Source organism: Trachypithecus francoisi, unplaced genomic scaffold (genome assembly GCF_009764315.1).
Source record: "Trachypithecus francoisi isolate TF-2019V2 unplaced genomic scaffold, Tfra_2.0 Lachesis_group2, whole genome shotgun sequence".
Taxonomy (NCBI): domain Eukaryota; kingdom Metazoa; phylum Chordata; class Mammalia; order Primates; family Cercopithecidae; genus Trachypithecus; species Trachypithecus francoisi.
The window spans coordinates 159,694,302-159,710,769 of NW_022681465.1; the positions used below are offsets into that span (position 1 = coordinate 159,694,302).

The 16,468-nt window shown below is 37.2% G+C and overlaps 1 protein-coding gene across 4 annotated transcripts in view; it reads right to left on the reverse strand.

Annotated features, from left to right (window-relative positions):
* The window catches only part of RAD50 (RAD50 double strand break repair protein), an 83,857-nt gene that overhangs the window by 14,903 nt on the left and 52,486 nt on the right, over positions 1–16,468 (reverse strand). For all 4 annotated transcript variants that reach the window (XR_004430071.1, XM_033181284.1, XM_033181285.1 and 1 more), the window contains 2 exons: positions 10,654–10,781; positions 8,485–8,709 (listed from right to left, as the gene is read on the reverse strand). Coding sequence is in view for 3 of the 4 variants with exons in the window: in XM_033181284.1 (XP_033037175.1) it covers positions 8,485–8,709; positions 10,654–10,781 (353 nt within the window). In the remaining variant the exon portion in view is untranslated. The remainder of the gene's footprint in view (positions 1–8,484; positions 8,710–10,653; positions 10,782–16,468) is intronic.

Below are 16,468 nucleotides of genomic sequence, written 5' to 3' on the forward strand. Positions count from 1 at the left end.
CAGCTTAAAGGCCCATCAGTTACGCTCACATTGTTCATTTTCACTGTAATACCTACCATTACTAGCCATTTTGTTATGAATTTATTTCTTAATTTTGTTTCTTCATCCTTATATACTTAGTATCTAGAACAGTATCAAGCATATATATACTCACATTTTTATTGAAAAAAATCCTAATATACAACTATATATTATGTACACACGCATCTCACTGAAGAGTTATAATACAGAAATAAGTTATGGTTCTAAACCAGGAAGTATAAGTAACAGTTAAAATGTTTTTATAGAAATACTAGCTTTTTTAACGGTTACAAAAAAAGGTCATGTCCGTAATTCCAGCACTTTGGGAGGCTGAGGAGGGTGGATCCCTTGAGGCCAGGAGTTCAAAACCAGCCTGGTCATCATGACGAAACCTCTTCTCTACTAAAAATACAAAAAATTGGCCCGGTGTGGTAGCACATGCCTGTAATCCCAGCTGCTTAGAAGACTGAGGCACAAGAATTGCTTGAACCCAGGAGGCAGAGGTTACAGTGAGCAGAGATCACACCATTGCACTCCAGCCTGAGAGTGCTGAGAGAACCAGTGAGACTCTTGTCTCCAAAAAAAAAAAAAAAAAAAAAAAAAGCAGGGGGGCCACTATGGTAGCAGCCTGTCACAGTGGTTCTGAGATCTAATTTTATCTCTACCTCTACCTTTTACCTGGGTAATCTTGGGTAGGCTGCTTATCTCTCTGATTGCCCTTTAATACAGAGTTAGATATAATAATTAAATTGATTATGGCTATCATGTAGTATTCAATTGCTATTAGTGTCTTCTATGCATAGCCCTCAACCTCAAAGAATGTTTAAATAGGAACAGAAACCTACATTTTCTTAATGAATTTAGTTCTTTAGTGCTATTTAAGAATACAGAATTTAAGAACTTACATTAAAGAATGGAACATGACAAAGAAAGCTGGACTAAATCGCCTCTGAGCTTTTCTGACTCTATACTGAATAACAGTATAGATTTTTAAAAATTCTATTTTATAGATGAGGAAACGGAAACTCAGAGTATCTAAAGAATTTGCTAAATATCTTCAGTCAGGACTCAAAATCATCACTATGGAGAATAGTATGGAGGTTCCTAAAAAAACTAAAGACAGAACTACCATGATTCTGCAGTCCCACTTACTGGATATTTACGCAAAGGAAATGAAATCATTAGGTTGAAGAGATATCTGCACTCCTATATTTATTACAGCAGTATTTAACCCAAGATTTGGAAGCAACCTGAGTGTCCATCAACAGATAAATGGATAAAGAAAATGTGGTTCTTGCTGGGCGCGGTGGCTCATGTCTAATCCCAGCACTTTGGTAGGCTGAGGCGGGTGGATCATTTGAGGTCAAGAGTTCAAGATTAACATGGCCTACATGGCAAAACTCTGTTTCTACTAAAAATACAAAAATCAGCCAGATGTGGTGGCAGGAACCTGTAATTCCAGCTACTCAGAGGCTGAGGGAGGAGAACTGCATGAACCCCGGAGGCAAAGGTTACAGTGAGCTGAAATCACACCACTGCATTCCAGTCTGGGAGACAGAGACTCTGTCTCAAACAAACAAAAAAAAGTCATTCATATACACAATGGAGTGCTATTCACTGTCATCTGGAATAACATGGATGGAACTGAAGGACACTATGTTAAATGAAATAAGCCAGGCACAGAAAGACAAACTTTGCATGTTCTCATTCATTTGTGGGAGTGAAAAATTAAAACAATTGAACTCATGGAGATAGTGGAGATGATAGTTAGCAGAGGCTAGAAAGGGCAGTGGAGATGGTTAATGAGTACAAAAATATAGTAAGAATAAGATGTAGTATTTGATAGCACAACAGAGTGGCTACAGTCAACAACAATTTATTGTACATTTAAAAATAACTAAAATAGTATAATTGGAATGTCTGTAACAAAAGGAGGGATAAATGCTTGAAGTGATGGAAACCCCATTTATCCTGATGTGATTATTACGCATTTTATGCCTGCATCAAAATATCTCATGTATCACATAAATATACCTACTATATAGTCATAAAAAAATAAGAGTAAAACTTTTTTTTTAAAAAAGAATTCAAAATCTGGACATCTGTAGTGTTCAGAGACAGCACTTTTAACCATGTATTATGGACTTCTGAGGTTTTTTAAAAAACATAAAACTTATGTTGGACTTTTACACAAAGTCCAATGTCTTGCTTTATAATACCCATTTTTATTTTTTCATCACAACCAACTTACCTTATTCCAAAAAGAAGTTTTGGTGTTTTGTTTTTTGCATTTTTTTTTTTTTTTTTTTTTGAGACAGGGTCTCTTTCTGTCACCCAGGCTAGAGTGTAGTGGCACAACTTTGGCTCATTGCAACCCACCACGGCCTTCTGAGTAGCTCGGATTATAGGTGTGTGCTACCACGTCCAGATAATTTTTGTATTTTTTTGTAGAGATGGGGTTTTGCCATGTTGCCCAGGTTAGTCTCAAACTCCTGGACTTAAGCAATCCACCCGCTTTGGACTCCCAAACTGCTAAGATTACAGGCGTGAGCCACTGTGTCTGGCCAAATAGGTTTTTACTGACAAAAATCTGTTTTGATTTGTGTCTCTTCAAATAAACCTATAATATCCTTGCTAGAAGTTACTGGATCTCCTATTCCTTAATGCTCAATGAATGTTTGATAAGTCTATTGGATACACAGCATCTGTTGCTAAACAACGAAAAAAAACTAAGAAGTCCCCTAAAGGCATAAATGAGGAACCTGAGAAGACTAAAAATAATTATTAAAGGCAAAAAAATAAAAAACAAATATATGTATGTGTAGTCTACTGGGCAAGAATTCCTTAAGTTTTGCTTATGTTCTTGTTTCAACACCTTAAATTCCAAGACTAACCACTTTAAACTGTTGGATCTAATATCTAGGAGAGATGGCAACATTCAAAGAGGTTAAAAAACAAAAGTTCTCATTTGGTGTAGGCATACAATTCTATGAGCCTTTTTGGACCCAGGGAGCATTGTAACGTTAACCTACCCACTCACAATGAAATGGGACAAAAGATGTATCTATGGAATACTCTCAAAAAATTGTTTTAAAAGTTAAACTTAATCTAACAAAAATCTTAGTATAATTTATTTTTTAAAAATAACATGTTAAGATAATTGGCTCACTCCCAATATTTCACAGTAAATGGATCTAATCTGTCTTACATGATTATGTACTTCCTAAAACCTGTATATGCCAAAAATATGCCTAGGCAATTCTGGGACCACCTTTGTTATCATCACTAACTAAAAAAGTCCTCATACTGAAACTAGAGTTCTCCTGTCTTCCTGAGACCTGTGGTCTGAATGCCACTGCTCAGGTTGGACTGTTGACTATGCTGTATCTGACCAGAAGTCTTAAAAGAGAAGAGAAGCTCTCTATGTAACTCTCTTAGTGCTAAGGAAGATATCTGCCATTCCGGAAAAAACAACCACCACCAAAATCTAAGGTTAGTAATAATTCTCCTGCCACAAATGAACAGAACTGCTAGATAGATTTATAACAAAACTTATTTTAAATTCATAGTTGAGCTCACAAGAAAGAAAGGGAAATCCCTATATAACAGAAATGAAGATAGAAGTGAAAACCAGACCAGTCAGTATGTAACCTGACAGACAAACTAAACTTGGGGTTATTATTATTATGTTATTATTATTTTTGAGACAGAGTCTCATTCTGTTGCCCAGGTTAGAGTGTAGTGGTGCAATCTTGGCTCACTGCAATCTCTGCTTCCCAGTTCAAACGATTCTCCTGCCTCAGCCTCCTGAGTAGCTGAGATTACAGGTGTGCACCACTACACCCAGCTAATTTTTGTATTCTTTTAGTAGAGATGGGGTTTCACCATGTTGGCCAGGCTGGTCTCGAACTCCTGATCTCAAGTGATCCACCCACCTCGGTCTCCCAAAGTGCTGGGCTTACAGGTGTGAGCCACTGTGCCCAGCCATGAACTTGGGGTTATTATTTTTATAACCTAGGGATTGGTTCTTATCATCCAGGACAGAAGATAGTCTAGGAACCTACCAACTGAGAAATTAACAAAAACCCCTACATGCAAGGCCAATGTTTTCTCTGGAGTTCCTAGTTAATATAAAACCAAAATTTCTGTGTAGACAGACATCTACAAGGAAAGGCCACAAGGGAGTCTCACAGAAAAAACAATGCTAGTAAAGATCAGTGCACAATTAAATGTTAATAAAACACAGAAATTTCACTAGGGGATAGAATCAGAATACAAAACAGAAGAAGCAGCCTTTTCAAAATGTGAAATTAAAAAATAATAATCTGAAAGAGAATATAAAATGTGTATAGTTAAGACGAATAAAGACACATTCAAGAAGGAATCAAAATACTAAGGAAGAAAATACATCAAAAGCCTGGTGCAGTGGCTCGCATCTGTAATCCTAGCATTTTGGGAGGCCTAGGTGGGAGGATCGCTTGAGGCCAGGAGTTCAAGACCAGCCTGGGCAACATGACAAAACCCCATCTGTACTAAAAATACCAAAACTAGCTGAGTGGTGGCATGCATCTGTAATTCTAGCTATTCGGGAGGCTGAGGAATGAGAACTGCTTGAACTCAGGAGGTGGAGGCTGTAGTGAGCCGAGATCATGCCACTGCACTCCAGCCTGGGCGACAGAGCCAGACTCTGTTTAAAAAAAAAAAAAAATTGGCCGGGCGCGGTGGCTCAAGCCTGTAATCCCAGCACTTTGGGAGGCCGAGACGGGCGGATCATGAGGTCAGGAGATCGAGACCATCCTGGCTAACACGGTGAAACCCCGTCTCTACTAAAAACTACAAAAAACTAGCCGGGCGAGGTGGTGGCGCCTGTAGTCCCAGCTACTCGGGAGGCTGAGACAGGAGAATGGCGTGAACCCGGGAGGCGGAGCTTGCAGTGAGCTGAGATCCGGCCACAGCACTCCAGCCTGGGTGACAGAGCGAGACTCTGTCTCAAAAAAAAAAAAAAAAAAAAAAAAAAAAAATTATAAAAAAAACCATGTGAGTTTCTGAAAAAGAACAAAATAGAACTTACAGAAAAAAATGAAAGGGGGGAAAAAAACAGTGACAACAACTCAATAGGTAGTATTAAGTAGCAGCTAAATAATTTATGAACTACAAGATATGTACCCAGAGTCCACTATATGCAAGAGGGGTTAAGCAATGTAGAGGAAAGAGGAGGTTATATCTAATAAAAAGTGAAGAAGGGGAAAATAGTGAGAAATGGAGAAAGAATAATATTTGAAGAGATAATGTATGAAAAATCCACAAAACTGATGAAAGATATCAACTCTCAGATCAAAAAGCACAATTCATGAGCAGAAAAACTAAAGCTGAGTCTAGATACACTATTATAAAAATACAGAACACTGAAGACAAAGGGGAAAATCCTAAAAGAACCAGAGGAAAAACGCAGATTACTTTTAAAGGAAAATTAAAATGATTTCTCAAGTGTAACCATAGAGGCCAACAAAAAATTGAATATTTTCAAAGTGCCAAGAGAACAAAACTGTCAATCTAGAACTCTATGCTCAGCTAAACTATCAAATTAAGGGGAAAAACTTCTTAACAACTGACAGTTTACCTAATAGTCATTCATTGAAAAAAGCTATTGAAGAATATACTCCAAAACAAAGAAAACTGAACCTAAAGAAGGGAGGAGTGGGATTTAACGAGCAAAAATGAACAAAAAAATTGGTAAACATGTGGGCTTATGAAGCCACCATAATAATTATTACTCATTTGTGATGATTTAAAAACAAGGTAAAACTAAAATATTAGACAAAAGACATAATGCAGATGGGAGAAAATAATTAGTATTCAGGAAAAATGTATAAGAATTCACATTAAAGCTATGGGTTTTAAACTCTGATGTGCATCAGAATCACCCAAAATGCTTGTCAAAAACAGACTGCTGGGCCCTACCCCTCAAATTTTTGATCTAGGTCTCGGGTAGAGGCTGAGAGGCATTCCTAATACGTTCCAAGGTGATAATGATAATGGTGCTCCAGGACCACTTTGAAAACTAATGCATATGATTTTAAGTCAAATAAGTACGTTAAAAATTAAAAGGTAAACCCTCAAATAACTAAAGTAGAATACAACTGATCCTTGAACACAGGTTTGAACTGTGTGGGTCTACGTTTATGCAGATTTTCTTCCACCTCTGCCATCCGAGACAGCAAGACTGACCTCTCCTCTTCTTCCTCCTCCTCCTCTTCAATGTGAAGAAGACAAGGATGAAGACCTTTATGATGATTCATTTCCACTTAACAGAAAATATATTTTTCCCTTATAATTTCTTTTCTTTTCTCTGGTTTACTGTAAAAGAATACAGCATACAATACATATCACATACAAAATATGTGTTAATCAACTGTTTCTGTTATCAGTAAGGCTTCCAGTCAACAGTAGGCTATTAGTAGTTAAGTTCAGGGAGAATCAAAAGTTACATGTGGATTTCTGACCGCGTGGGGGCCTAGTGTCCCTAATACCCATGTTATATTGTCAATTGTATAACCCAAAGAAGGGAAAAAGGAGGAGTCAAGAAAAACAAATCCATCTCAAAAAGGCAGGAAAGGAAAAAAAGATGGCAGAAATAAATCCAACTCAATTGAGTAATCACAATGAATATGAAAGGACTAAATTCACTGGTTAAAAGACAGACATACGCTGAATAAAGAAAATTCTGCTATACGTAACTAAGATGGTGTGTGAAATGGCACAGAGATAGACAAAATGACCAATTAAGTAGAATAGAGAACCCAGGCCAAACCAGGCACATAGGGAATTCTGATATATGACAGAAATGACACTGCAGGTCACTGAGAGAAGGAGAGTCTATCAATAAATAAAGCCAACACAACCGGTTATTCATAAAGGAAAAAGTTCAACTTAGTACACTTAAATGAACTTGTATGTGAAAAGCAAAATTTAAAACTTTTAGACAAAAATATAGGAGTAGGGAGGGATTTCTTAACAAGACACACAAGGAGCTAACCAGAAAAGGTTGCTAAATTCAACTAACTCAAAATCAAATCCAGTGTCATCAAAAGATGCTAAGTAAAAAAGATAAGCATAATGTTTGAAAAGAATTTTGTAATACATATAACTGAAAAGGAACTGAAATGCAGAAGAGATAAAGAAGACATTTAAATCAATAAGACCAATAGGGCCAGGAACAATGCCTCACACCTGTGATCCCAGCACTTTAGGAGGCTGAAGCAGGAGGACTGCTTGAGCCAGGAGTTCGAGGTTACACTGAACTATGATTGCGCCATTGCACTCTAGCCTAGGTGACAAAGAGACTCTGTCCCAAAACACACAAAAAGACAAGACTAATAATGAATAAACAATGATTCATCATTTTAAACCCATGAGGTTGGCAAACATTAAGAAATTTATAAACCCAATGTCACAGGACCCATCAAAGAAACCCTTATAATACCTGCTAGTGGTATAAATCCAGTAAAGTCATTTCTGGAAAACAACATTATTTTGTAAAATTGAGCATACTCCGCAATGCACTCCCACAAATATAACCTTACACCTTTCCTCCAGAAGACATGACAAGACCTGAAAAAAAACCCCAAATGTCCATCTATAGGAGAATGGATCCACTGTGGTCTATTCCCATAGTAGATTCTGTATGTCAGTGAAAATGAATGAACCATGGCCACAAACAACATGGATAAACAAAAGCAAATCCAAATAAAGCAAATCCTAGAATATCATATCATTTTTAAAAAGTTTAAAATACGACATCTATATGATAAAACTGTTTTTTAAAAAACCAGAGGAAGTAAAAATCTTTGTCACTGGTTACAGGGAATGGGGATAACAGAAAGTTGAGATAAGAAGGGAGCATCTAAGTGTATGCCTTTTTAGTGATAATGGTAGACTGGTTAAAGGGAGGTAGTATCATGAATACTCCTAGATATTAATATGCTTTATATCTTAACTTTATAACTTAAGCTAGTGTGTGTTTACATATGTACATATATTTTTCCATTGCATGGTATACATAGAATATCATATTTAAAAAGAAAAAGTGAGAAGCCGGGCGTGGTGGCTCACACTTATAATCCCAGCACTTTGGGAGGCTGAGGTGGGCGGATCACCTCAGGTCAGGAGTTCGAGGCCAGCCTGACATGGAGAAACCCCGTCTCTACTAAAAATACAAGATTAGCCCGGCGTGGTGGCATGCACCTGTAATCCCAGCTACTTGGGAGGCTGAGGCAAGAGAATCACTTGAACCCGGGAGGCAGAGGTTACAGTGAGCTGAGATCGTGCCATTGCACTCCAGCCTGGGAAACAAGAGTGAAACTCCGTCTCAAAAAAAAAAAGAAAAAGAAAAAAATGAGAGAAAAGATTACTAAAATATGTTAATATTCATTGCAATAAGAAAATCCCCAGTCTAATACTTACTGGTCAAGAGTCTTATAATAAATATCCAGATCCTTGTTCACAAGTTCTGTTGTCCTCATAACAATCATCATTTCTCTATACTTTTCCTCAGCATCCCGAAATTGTGGTTCTCGAAGTTCTTTCTTAAAATGAATAATTTCTTCCTCATAACCTTTCTGTCGCCCTAATGCCAAACTGTGATTTCTTTTTATATTGTCTATGTTCTCTTCCAACTTCTGATGTTCACTGTAAAAAACGAAAACGACAAATGAGGACCATTTTTTAGCTTTTAACAACCTGAAGTGGAAAAGTCATAGATTTCTTTAGACAGGTTAAGTATCATTCTCCTTAGGAATCGTATAACAGAGTCTCTCCTTGCTTATTATTTAGGGCTTTGGTACTAAAAAAAAAAAAAAAAAAAATCCTCTCTTCCTTCCATATCTCTGCCCCATATAGGTTGCTAAACAGCTAATTTTTGTGTGTTGAACAGAGAACCCTCATAGCATGTTATCACTGATAAAGTTCCTGGCTTTTAGACGCTAAGCACTCTGGTGATTAATATTACAAATTCACAAACTTCTGATTGTGAGCTGAGAATGCACAATTATCAACACTAAGTAGTTATGGATAACAGGCTTCATCATTTTGCTCATGTCAAGGCATAACACGAATTAAATCATATATTAATTATCTGCAGTAATACTTATTAAAAATCTAGATTCCTCCATGAAAACAAAATTTCTCTTGCCCAAGTATAAAAACCATAGTAATGACCAAAAGAAGTAAAATATTCCAACTTTTCTGATAATTTGGCAGATTGTACAAATTTCAACGTTTGCTTTAAAAATCTTCATTTGTTTAACAATCACTTATTAAGCATCCTCTGTGTCAGGCACTGCTCTCAAGTTTATGGGCATCTTACAGAGTTGACTGGATTACATGTCTTGTTGGCATTTCTGTTATGTCCTGGTTGAAGAAAGGTTTGAAAAATAGTTGTACTTAGTAATGTGAATGAATGTAAAAAGTACTGTTATGTACCAATCACAGAAGAAATTTTTTAAATATCTGGTTTTGGTCTTTAGTAGCCACGAATATATTATTTCCTTTCAAAATTTCTTCTAGAAGCATTACTTTTCCAACTTGCCATGGAGAGCATAGTGTAAAAGAACTGAGGCTTGGGAACTAGGATATTAAGGTCACATTCTTGGCTTTCATCATAATTTCCTCTGTGATTTTTCTGGGTCTAAGTGTGCATAATGCATAAAAAAAAGAAGATTCTGAAGATGATGAGCTCTTCTAGTTATAAAATCTGATTTCCCTGATACAGGAAAGAGATTTTAAATAGCTAAACTAAGAGTACTTAAACATAACACAGGATTAACCACTTGTTAGGCTTTATAAATAAAGTTAAAATTCACTTTACTATATCCTTTAGAAAAACCTGAGCATTTTTTTCATTCAGATTTCCATATAAATTCAAGAAGACATGAAAACTCTACAAGGAAGGGTTTAATAAATGAGAAGCCTGGATTTAACCAGGTGAGATGGTTCGCAATCTACGTATTTGCCTAGTACAACCTTTTATACCAGTCTAGTGCCTTAGCATCAACAAGGTTCCTACAGAATTCCTAAGGCAACTCTAAGGCAGTCAAGGCAGGAAGAAAATCTTTTCTGGTCTACCAGGAAGGCAGCAACTACAATAAGTAACCATCAGACCAGATAAAGGAAGAATGAAACTCATCTTTCAAAAGAAATGCTCTGGTGGACACATAATTACAAATGAGAAAATCTAGACTGAATCTCTGTGGATAAATCACTGGCAACAACTCCACTGACAATATTATAGACTGTACAAGCTCTGACCCAGGCAAGGTCCACAGCTCCATACTCTTTACGCTTAGTATCACTATTCTGTGCAGGAGGCTAGCAGATGTATGGGGACTAAGTATGTTCAATACTGAATGACTAAGGCTCATCACTACAATGTGATTACCAATTCTGTATCACTTCTTCAGTAATAAAGTTCTTAAGGCCATGAAATAAAATTGTGTCAAAACACTGTTCACCTTCTAGTAACTCTCAAAGGATACTAGGCTGAGGCTAAAATTCTTTTAAAACAGGTATTTAACATTCTTCACATTCCAATAATAAAGACTTTTATTTAAACCGAAGATTATTTTAAAAGCATACTTTTTCATTTGCAAAACCTGCATTTGACCCATTTCCTTCAAATGTTGTTTTCTTTCTTCTTCAACTTCTTTTAGTTCCTCATTTCTTTTTCTTAAGGTAAGGTTATCCTGTAGCCACCTTTCTTGTATCTAAAGGTAAACATTAAATTAGTTAACAAAAATAACCAAGTTACTAACGTGAAATCCGTAACAGGCAACTGCTGATAGGAAGTGCCATGTCTGTCTTACTTAGAATCATGTGAAGTTCAACAGAGGGAGAATAAGCCAATGTAAAGGAATCTCCAGGTCTGGGGCAATCTGGATGGCCCGTCCCCATCCACAGTCACAAGTGTAATACCTTCTGTAGCGCAGCTTTTACTGCTCTTTCACGACCATAATCTAAAAACCAGGTCTACTGTTTGATGGGGAGTCTCACAATGATGTGAGCATATATCTATGTACTTATTTACTTATACAGTATTAAAATATTTAGAAAAAATGCTATGAAATGGTGTTCACTTAAAAACATACAAAACAGAAATTTTAAATGGTAAAATTAAAAATACAACTAGATATTTTAATACCTACATCCCCAGTGGATCATTCTGCATAGGAACCCCATGATAAAGCCTACTGACCTAAAAGATCGTAAGAGATCAATACTACTATCGAAGTTTTCCCCAACTTTTTCTTCCTAGTTCTGTCTCCCAACATGTACCAAGACTATTAGAACCTGTGAGGTATATGTTACCTACAGCTTCTACCTTTAGGCTGACAAATAATCATCACTCAAGGCAAGAAGAAGTGCCACAATAGTACTATATATCTATGAACTTGATACTTTCTTAGCCACTGAAATGAAATTTCAAAAAATTGGCTGCTCTTGTTGAGTAGTTTTATCCTTCAGAAAAGACTCAATCACACTTAGCAGCAGCAACAACAACAACAAAATTATTTCAGTGGTTTTCCTGGTGATCAAAACGAACTATGTTGTCGAGAGACAATCGTTAGAAAACAGTCTGTAAGTTGATTCTTTGGAATTTAGGAAAAAAAAATTCCTGCAGAAAGAAATTGGCCCACAAATCCTGTGCGTAGAAAACTTATCCCGAGTTTGGAGTAAGGATTTCTCAAAGAGGGAGCTGGGACCCTCCTGCAATAGCCCTTGCAGCTAAGCTAAACTCAGTGATGTGGAAAGTGAGAGAGATAGACAGACCTGTGGCAATATCTTGCACCAAGAGTAAAGGCCAGGGACTGGTAGACGGGAGAGGGAAATCAAGGATTTCTCTCACATGCTTAATGTTCATATCCAATTCTGCCCATCTGTGTGTGATTATTTTTAGAGTTTTTTTTTTTTTTTCTTTTTTAACAGAAAGTAAGGCTACCTTCATTTTTCCTGGAAATAATATAAACATACAGTTTATCCACAGGGTCCACATCTATGGATTCAACTAACCATGGATCAAAAATACTGGGGAAAAAAATACAATAAAAAGTAACAGTACAATAAAAAAACACAAATTTAAAATAATACAATATAAAAACTACATATCATTTACATGTTAATATCAAAAGCAATCTAGAAATTAAAGTATATCAGAGGATATGGATAGGCTATATGCAAACACTAGATATGCCATTTTATATAAAGGACTTGAGCATCCTAGATTTCGGTATCTGTTGTATTGGGGGGTCCTGGAACCAATCCCCCCCAGAGATACTGAAACAACTGAATACATATCTACTAAAGGCATTATTATAGGCAGTTAAAGGTGACTAAAATGGCATGGTTATAAATGTCCTTTGTTGCTAAGGCAATCTAATGTGCCACTGTAGCTGCTGTGACTTACCAAGGTTCTACTATGGGGGACTATACTTGTTGTTCCTTATTAGGAACAAGGGAATGTGCTACTACTTTCTTTCATCTAATACCATAGAACATTTGAATTTGCTTTCACGATTGCATGAAAGGACTCTCTAAAGTGCTATCACATTTCTAGATGAGATTGATTTTTGGCACAAAATATTGTTGCTGGTCTGTCTACTTGCATTGTTACCAGAAAGCTAGGCATTTCTTTAAGTCAGCTTCCATTATTCTTCTAGTTTTCAAAGACAGTATATACCACCACAAGAGTACAATGCTTCGAAGTCAGATACATCTAGGCTCAAATCAGTGTTATTACTTTTAAACTGGATAACTTTGGGCAAATTAGTTTAAATTCTCTGAACCTCAGTTTGCTTATAACATGGTCAATAATAATACTACCTATCATAAAGAACTATTGTGTGGCCAGGTGCGGTGGCTCACACCTGTAATCCCAGCACTTTGGGAGGTCAAGGCGGGTGGATTACTTGAGGTCAGGAGTTTGAGATCAGCCTGGTCAACATAGTGAAACCCCACCTCTACTAAAATTACAAAAATTAGCCAGGCCTGGTGGCACTCGCCTGTAGCCCCAGGTACTCGGCAGGTTGAGGCAGGAGAATCACTTGAACCCGGGAGGTGAAGGTTGCAGTGAGCCGAGATTGTGCCACTGCACAGTGGTGAGTGAGCAAGACTCCATCTCAAAAAAAAAAAAAAAAAAAAGAAGTATTGTGAAGATTAAAGGTATGAGTGTATGTAATCAATATAGTGCCTGACTCAGTAATTGCTAATAAAATGCCTTTTGGGCCAAATTTGTCCTTTGTACTTTAAGCAGTGAGAATTCCAATTATAGTCTACAAAATATAAAATATTAGATAAATGAAGGGGAAAAAAAAATCAGATGCAGTTATAGTGTACCACAACTGTTTTTTCCATTCTACTAGAAATTTGATAGTGTAGGACCAGTTCTACCTGTTACTACTTTTTATGACCTTGGGCAAGTCAGGTCACCTCCAGTTCTCTTCATATATTCCTTCATCTGAAAACTGAGAAAGGCAATTTATTAAGTTTCCAAATTATTTTATTCTGTGGACTAAATTTAGCAGGGCTTAGATCAGTAGGTAAACAAGTGACTGTTAGGCTCCTCAGCTCTTAAATATTAACCCCAGTCATTCAACTCAGATGACAGTTAATGCATGCAGCTGGTCACTTATGGAAACATAAAAATTAGCTGCATTCTAGACACCTGTGAGAGAGCGGCATGCTGAACAGATTACAGTCCAATGTCCACCAAAAGTCTGGCTGGGAATAACACCACTTCTAGAAGACTGCCTGAAAGCTATGCAGTCCATCCAATGCTGGCTCAGTAACTGACAGCTAAAGGTATACATCAGAAGCTCTAAGGAATTTCAACAAAACACACATATCTCTGCCCAAACCCCAAGATTCTGATTTACTGTTGTGGATTGGAGACATGGACTTTTTTTTTTTTAGACAGGGTCTTGCTCTGTTGCCCAGGCTGGAGTACAGTGGCACAATAAGGGTTCACTGCAGCCTTGAACTCCCCAGCTCAAGCAATCCCCCCACTTCAGCCTCCGGAGTAGTTGGCACTACAAGTGCGCACCATCACACCTGGCTAATTTTTTGTAGAGATGGGGTTTTGCCATATTGCCAGGATAGTATGGAACTCCCAGACTCAAGCAATCTGCCTGCCTCGGCCTCCCAAAGTGCTGGGATTACAGGCATGAGCCACTGCACCTGGCCAACACATGTATTTTTAATAACCTAAGTGATTTAAAAAAAACTGAGATGTAATTAATATTACACAAAATTCACTATTTAAACATGTACAATTTAGCAGTTTTAGTTTATTTACAAGGTTATACAACCATCACTACTATCCAATTCCAGAGCATTTGATCACCCCAAAAGGAAATCTCATATTCAATAGCAGTCACTCTATTCCTTCCTCACCTCTAGCCCCTGAAAACATTAATCTGCTGTCTGTCACTGGATTTACCTAATCTGTACATTTATTATAAGTGGAATCATACATTATGCAGCCTTTTGCGACTAGCTTCTTTTGCTTAGCATGTCTTAAGGGTTCATGCATGTTGTAGCATGTATCCTTTTTATGGCTGAGTAATATTTCATTGTATGGGTATACCACATTTTGTTTATCTGCTCATCAGTTAGTTGATGGTCATTTGGGTGTGTCCATATTTTGACTATTACAAATAATGCTGCTACGAGCATTCTTGTACAAGTTGTTGTGGGAACATACGTCTTCAATTTTCTTAGTTCTATACCTAGAAGTGGAAAAACTCAGACAATTTACAGGTGCCCCTAGCTAAGAACTTTTGCTTTCTAAACACTAACATTTATTTCAGGCTTCAATCATACCACCTTCTACAGAACCTCATATCAAGGAATAATGATGCTGAAATACACTGTATTTTTTTCTTTTTTATAAGCCCTATGAAGTCTGTTAAAGACTATACATGTCTTCCTTTCTATGAATAGTCAGTAGTCAGTACAGGAAACTGGTCTCCTTTTAGCATTGACACAATGTGAATCTTGACTCACTGTGACTTTCTCTCTTTTCTTTTTTTTAAATATGGAGTCTGACTCTGTCACCCAGGCTGGAGTGCAGTGGCACAATCTTGGCTCACTGCAAGGTCTGCCTCCCAGGTTCACGCCATTCTCCTGCCTCAGCCTCCTAAGTAGCTGGGACTACAGGTGCCCACCACCATGCCTGGCTAATTTTTTGTATTTTTTAGTAGAGACGGGGTTTCACCGTGTTAGCCAGGATGGTCTCGATCTCCTGACCTCATGATCCGCCCGTCTCGGCCTCCCAAAGTGCTGGGATTACAGGCGTGAGCCACTGCGCGCCTCGCTTTTTTTTTTTTCTTTTGAGGTGGAGTTTCACTCTTGTCATCCAGGCTGAAGTGCAATGGCGTGATCTTGGCTCACTTGCAGTCTCTGCCTCTGTTCAAGTGATTCTCCTGCCTCAGCCTCCTGAGTAGCTGGGATTACAGGTGCGTGTCGCCACACCTGGTTAATTTTTGTATTTTCAGTAGAGATGGGGTTTTACCATGTTGGCCAGGCTGGTCTTGAATTTCTGACCTCAGGTGATCCATCCACCCCGGCCTCCCAAAGTGTTGGGATTACAGGCGTGAGTCACTGCGCCCGGCCTCCTCTCTTCATTTGACTACTAGAATCTTTAGCAAGCACATCAGACTTCATGCAAACGTTTTATACACTTCTCTCCTGGTTTCATTACTTTCTTGCCCTAATTTCTACACTGCCTTGTTTTCCCATTAATTTGAAATACATTTATCTTTGCTCTATTGTATATAACTAAGTAAACAATTTCTGGAACAAGGAAGGTTACAAAGTAAACTAATATCATCAGATCCACTAAATTTATACTATCACCTTAAAAGGTTCATAGATTATTAATCTTAACAATTTCGTATATGTATACAGAGAGCTGCTGCGAATTTATAGACTGTGATTTTTATATAGGCAACTACATAAAAGCTAGTGATATTTTGTTATATATGCATCATAAATGTACACATTATTCAATATGTATTAGGCCAGGCAGAGATTTGATTTCCCTTTGACTGATATTTCATATATTTGAAATTCTTGGTGCTACAGAAAGAGACCCAGCAGAAAACTAATGTAACTAATCTTCCAAATGATTTTTAGCAACGACTTATAACTGAGTGGTTAAGGCATTCAAATAGTAAATTTTGTTTAAAACAGTAAGAACAGAGAAATGGTATAGTTTTTAAAGGCATTAACTACCACGCTTGCATAAAGCATGTGATGATGGCTTTTTGAAATGATTTTGATTATACTGTAGAAATTAATTTCGTTAACAGAGAAAATAAATGATAAAGGGATCAACTGGAAAATGACCTAATATATAAATATTTTCCTTACAGATAACTTTCAAGATTATTAAACC